The 6,134-nt window shown below is 36.6% G+C and overlaps 1 protein-coding gene across 1 annotated transcript in view; it reads left to right on the top strand.

Annotated features, from left to right (window-relative positions):
• Positions 1 to 565: 565 nt before the first annotated feature.
• LOC125650056 (MAM and LDL-receptor class A domain-containing protein 1-like) overlaps positions 566 to 6,134 on the top strand; it is a 32,716-nt gene continuing 27,147 nt past the window's right edge. The window contains exons 1-3 of the mRNA XM_048877999.2: positions 566 to 767; positions 1,116 to 1,257; positions 2,711 to 2,874. Of these exons, the coding sequence (XP_048733956.2) occupies positions 601 to 767; positions 1,116 to 1,257; positions 2,711 to 2,874 (473 nt within the window). The 5' untranslated portion in view covers positions 566 to 600. The remainder of the gene's footprint in view (positions 768 to 1,115; positions 1,258 to 2,710; positions 2,875 to 6,134) is intronic.

Below are 6,134 nucleotides of genomic sequence, written 5' to 3'. Positions count from 1 at the left end.
ACCCCGTAAGAAGGCTGGTCTATTGCGGAAACAAATGTGACAGATCGGAGACTCAATTAATGTTACATAAAAATCTCCTAATTGTCTCAAGGTGAAATGAATTGTTAGTCGGCATGAATTGAATTTAACTTTACTTGCTGCTCATGACGAGTTGAAGTCAATATTTTAATTCCAGGTAATTTTGATGAATTGATGTAACAGGTTATTATACAAATAGCGTAAAACCGCAAACGATGAATTAAATTGGGATTTAACTGCTAATATTTTTTTAAACTGCAGACAATTATTTACTAAGGAGAAGGAGTACGTAATAGAAATGATTAGTATTTCAAAAATATATTGGATAGCATTATTGTCGTACTTTTTAAAGGTGTGTTTTAAATATGAACATAACAATAGTAATTATCTTCCACCAGCCAATGCTGATGAAGCAGGGCAATACAATTATACATCTTAAAGAATGTCAATTGTCCTTTATTTGTTTTTGATCTGTTTCAATATTTATTCACGATGCCAATAACTGGTATTTTGTTCACTACAGTCTTATCTCAGCAATGACCTCAAATTGACAGTGGTCACCTGATATATTTCCAATTCACCATGAAGGTAATTTGCTTAATCTTCGTCTATCTCTCCTTAAACATTTCAACTTTGTTGGTAACTGGTCAAAACAACAGGGAGAGTTCTCGTTATGTTGGAGCAAATAAATTGAACATTACAGGAATTCGATTCATGATTGCAGTAAATGCAACCTGGAAAGAGGACAAGTGAGTATTTTTGTTACATAACGTTCTTTCAGCAGAGGATAAAAGTAATTCATTATCATAATAAAGTGTCTGTCTTTGTTTATCGTCTAGGGAAATGACACGTGTTATTCTTAACTAAATGTTGCGAGGATTACACTAATTACAAATTGCTAAGAAAGGAAACATGAAGGGTTTTCTGTGGAATAAACTGACATGCTCTTCCTCATAATTTTTTAATTTACAGCAACCTTGTTTGTCTGCTTATTTTTGTGCGGAAACCACATGAAAACAGTTCATGTTACTGTCTGGGAAGCGAGGTTAACAGGGGAAATGTTTCCGCGTTCATTACCCTCTCTTATGGTCTTTCAGTGGCTGCATTGCTTACGTTTTAACACCCTGGCTACCACCAGGAAAGAGCTGGAATGAAACCCAGCCGATTCGAGTGGGGAACTGTGATAAAGGACCAGCAACGTACCAAATAACTCCAGCAACTGACGGAAAAAGCATAGTAGTAAGAAAAATAGAATGTATCCTCATTGTGATAAAACCCAAACTGCCTACTAATGATCTTACCTTGTCAATATAGTGTTTAATCTAAGATTCTGAATTTATCTTATATCTATTTTCAAATAGAAGCAGAAAACACCAGGTATCCATAAAGTATTCTAAAGTAACAATTGTCATTTATATGTTAGTTGTCATTATTCTAACAACTTTAATGTGCACAATTTCCCTGATAATGAACATAAACAGATGGCATGTAGTTTACAGCATACTCAAATTTGAGAATTATTCCATGAGATTGAATTAGGTTGTTTAACAGATAGGCAGTTGGATACAATTATAATGATATCATTTTGAATTAGCTACTCACGATCTGTCAAATGAACTTGCAGTTTCAGAACGACAATGGTTGGGAGGAAGTGCAGGCAAAGAACAGTAATTTACGATGTAGTATTCAATTACTGATACACATTAAGATCTGCTATTAAGCTTTATATCGCCCAATAAATGTGATATAAGAAATAGGGGAGATATATTTAGGTCAAACAGTGTCTGACGTGTTTCATACCGATTGGTAGGTCGTTCTTAGCACACTGAATTTGACTACGGATTACTCCGTTTACCTGATCCAGATATAGGGCTCATGACGGGTATGACCGGTCGACAGGGGATGCTAACTCGTCCAAGGCAGCTGATCCCACCTCTGGTATATCCAAGGCTCCGTGTTTGCCCAACTCTCTTTTTTGTATCCCTGATGGCAGCAATGAGATCGATCACTGTTATATTCACCTTTCATTAAATGTATTCAGAAACGTTATTGAGTTCATGATACTGTACCTGTTTGTTTTTTTTTTTACTAAGGCGACTATATGATATAAATCTATGTCAAGTTGGTATATGAATGTTACGTGTGTGTTTTTTTTTATAGTAAATACAATCTGTATGTTATATTAAGGTATACACATCTTTCTGATGAAAACTAATTTACTTCGTGCAAAAATGGATATCTTAATAAGACGTTTGCTTGACTATGTACAAAAAAGTATGTGGGTTTGTAATACGAAATTTAATGGGTTGTGTTAGTTGTCTGGAAGTCGACAGGTTTATGCTTTTGAGTTAACATCTTATATAATGATATGATGTCTAGAAGTTGAATGAATTGGGGTTTCACTTGTTTTAAGCCAGTTTAACCATACATTTCCATTTCATATATCCCATGTGTAATAATTCCCATTTTTCATTATCACAGAATGTTTCAACATATCTGTTTCAAACTGTGTTATGGTTCAAGTGAAATGTCAGTTACGAAAATGAGCTTATGAGCTTAACATTTCTCTCTAGTGAGTCTTACATTAAAACTTTGATATAACGATCATACACATCTCTAAAAAGGATTAATTTAATTATCTTTACTCTCCAAGAACTTATTACGTGAGTTTCTCTTAATATTTGTCTTGCAGAACGTGAACGCGACATTTTACTCCTCTGACGTTGAGGACGTTGACCCTCCAAGGTGCCAGATTCCATTTAATGGAACCTTCCTGGTCCCCGGTCCTGACGGCTACGATGATGAACTCCTGCCCAATTGTTATGTCGAAGACTCCAGGGAAGGGGCCTACCTGACGTACTTCTGGTTCAAAATCTTTGATTGGAGAACATAAGTAAACGTAAATAAAGTTTTTACGTCTGAGGTGATCGTCGCCTTATTTACAAGTGTCTAGCTGACAGGTAGAGCTTTGCTTTATCATTCAATGAGAAAAAATTACGCATGTACAATTAATGTGTACAGAAATGTATTACCAAAGCATTTGGCAACTACCTTTTGAAACAGTTTACATGTAGAAACCTTTAACAAGCAAGATATTTATTATCTGTAAATATAGAAAGATGAAAATAACCGACCAATCTAAAATTAATTCATTAGATGTCAAGGTTTGGGTTTTATAGGAATTAGTAACATGGCAAAAGGAAAAACTGCAAAGGACAGAATTTGCAACATAAAACATTAAGAATATTGACACATGGATACAATTGACTGAAATTCACAAGTTTAAATCACTAGATGTGTTGGCGAGAAGACTTTGCGTTTAGGATATTGCGGGTTGATTATATATTGTTTAACGTCCAGCTCGATAATTTTTCACAGATATGGAGATGCCACTGTTGTAGTTCATGGGCTTCAGAACTTAAGCCAATGCTCGGCGCTTATGGCCTTTGAGCAGGGAGGGGTTTTTTTTTTTTATCTTGCCACACCTTCTGTGACATGACGCTTCGGTTTTTGCGATCTCATCCGAAGGGCCTCCCCATTTAGTCGCCTCTTACAACAAGCAACGGGTACTAAGGACCTAATCTAATCCGGATTTGTTATTGCTGGAAATACTGTTATGACCTTCCGAGGTCTTCCTCACCGCTTCAGCTGATATTGTTGCAATCTTTACCCATATCTCCATCTGATAGGGTTATAATTTTTGCGTTCATCCTTTATCTGGTATAGCTTCACTTATATTTCATCTATAAATTGCAATGACAGTTCTCTGTTTCGATGATGACATGGGATCCAATAAATTCTTATTCAATTTCAATAAATGTAAGATGTTTTTATAATAAGACAGGAGTTTGATAATATTCAAAGTTTAACAACGTGTAAAATGCAGATTAATCACACCTGGTACAAAATATGTATTATACAATATTTCATCATAATGTTTGCTTAATTAGACTATTCTACTTTATATTACAACGCATTTGTCATGTACATTGAATTAGGCAAATCATGGAGAGCTTATAAAGTTGAATTTAAGTGCAGAAAGGTCATATCATATGTCATCTGGTTAATTAATGTACGAGTAAATCTTCATATACTCACATTTATTTTACAATTTGTCATACGTGCAGATGATAAAAATACTTGTCGTAAACATTTTCTGAAAACTTTCGTACTCGGGAGAGTTAATATTAACTTTTACTTTTAGTTTTTTAGATTTCACACTTATCATACACACAGAACGGATTCATGATGTATAACTTATACATGTACATAAGTTGCAAATTTATCCAATAAGCAGTATTTCAACAAGTTTGATACCAATCTAATTAAAATTAGCTATTTTGAATCCACTACCGCTAGATCGGCTTGATACAATAGTTCAATCTAATTGTCATTATCTTATTTTGTTTACTCTTACAGCTGTGCATAGGGCTCACAGCGGATGTGACCGGTCGACGAGAGATGCTTGCTCCTCCTGGGCACCTGATCCCACCTCTGGTGTGTCCAGGGGTCCGTGTTTGCCCAGCTAGCTATTTTGTATTGCTTATAGGAGTTATGAGATTGATCACTGATCGTTGTCTTCACCTTTCATACATAAGTCTGCATGTCTATATATAGGACCACAGAGGGTTGTGTCCGGTCGACAGGGGATGCTTACTCCTCCTAGGCACCTAATCACACCTCTGAGGCCTGTGTTGCCCAACTCTTTATTTTGTATTCCTTATATGAGCTATGAGACTGTTCGTTATCTTCATCTTTCTGAACACATTTTTCTTTAGTTGATAGAGGGTGTATAGGAAAGGGAGAGGGACTCCGGTCCACGGCAGGCAAAAGACTGATCAATAGGAGGCCCACGAACATAACAGAACACTTTTATAAAACACAGCTTTGATATTTGATCAGTGCAAAGTATATTGGTTAAAATGACATATGTGTAAAACAAAATATCTGCACACAACGAGAACGAAAGACATGCATGTAAATCATACCAGTGTCGTTATGCGACGCTTGCGAGAATACCCGGTACATTTCGCAGTAACACAGCGCAAATATTCAGCAAGGCAGGTGCTGTCTGACGTGTTTCATACTGATTGTTAGACCGTTCTTGGCAAATTGATTTTGATTGCAGGTAATTCCGTTTACCTGGTCACGATATAGGGCTCATGGCGGGTGTGACCGGTCGACAGGGGATGCTTTCTCCTCTTAGGCACCTGATCTCACTTCTGGTATATCCAGGGGTCCGTGTTTGTCCAACATTTAATTTTGTATTCCTGATAGAAGTTAGGAGATTGATAAGTGTTCCTTATCTTCACGGTCACCATTTCATTTACTCTAAATAAAAATGCGTCATGCTTGAAATATGTCGTTATATGTTAGATAAAAGGCACCAAAGCACATACTTTGGGTTTGTAAATCGCAATTCCAAAATAAGGACAGAGTGTTCTACGTTTTGATCGTAACACACATTCCCTCCAAGATCAACTGACCAAGTTCGATGGTTCTAGGTCTCACAGTGTGCATAACATAATCCTAACGCGATGTTTGTATGTATAACCATAAAATTCCAAAATGAGGCCATATTAATCTACTTTTGGTTCCCGACACACATTCTCCCTATGATGCCATCAACTGTCTCAAAAACGGGTGTATGGAAATAGTTTGTCATTTAGGTCATTTAACAGTCAATGCTACAACGATTATATAAAAATATTTGAAATCATATCCGAAAACTGATAAAGATGTTTTAAAGAAAATGATAGATCATGTTTTGTTGTTTTAAGTCGCATTCAAGAATTGTTCACTCATGTCGAGACGTCACTAGACGTGGAGTGCCACGAATTTTGGCCTACATGTATGCATGACGCTTTGATATAGGACATGGAGTACTCGCTATATGGCCGTAGCAGTGAGGTTTCTTTGTCGTGCCAACATCTGCCTTGACACGGGACCTCCGTTTTTAAGGTCACATCCGACAAAATTCGTGACTTGAAGCGCTTCCAATGTAGGACACTTGTTTGGTTGTATAGTGTTTAGCGTCTCGTTAGAGATTTTTTTCACTTATATGGAGACGTAGCCATTGCCGGCGAAGGGCTGCAAAATTTAGGCCTATGCTCGGC

Source organism: Ostrea edulis, chromosome 5, assembly GCF_947568905.1.
Source record: "Ostrea edulis chromosome 5, xbOstEdul1.1, whole genome shotgun sequence".
NCBI classification, from domain to species: domain Eukaryota; kingdom Metazoa; phylum Mollusca; class Bivalvia; order Ostreida; family Ostreidae; genus Ostrea; species Ostrea edulis.
The sequence above is the reverse complement of the archived record's forward strand: the minus strand, read 5'-3'. Positions and strand labels throughout refer to the sequence as shown.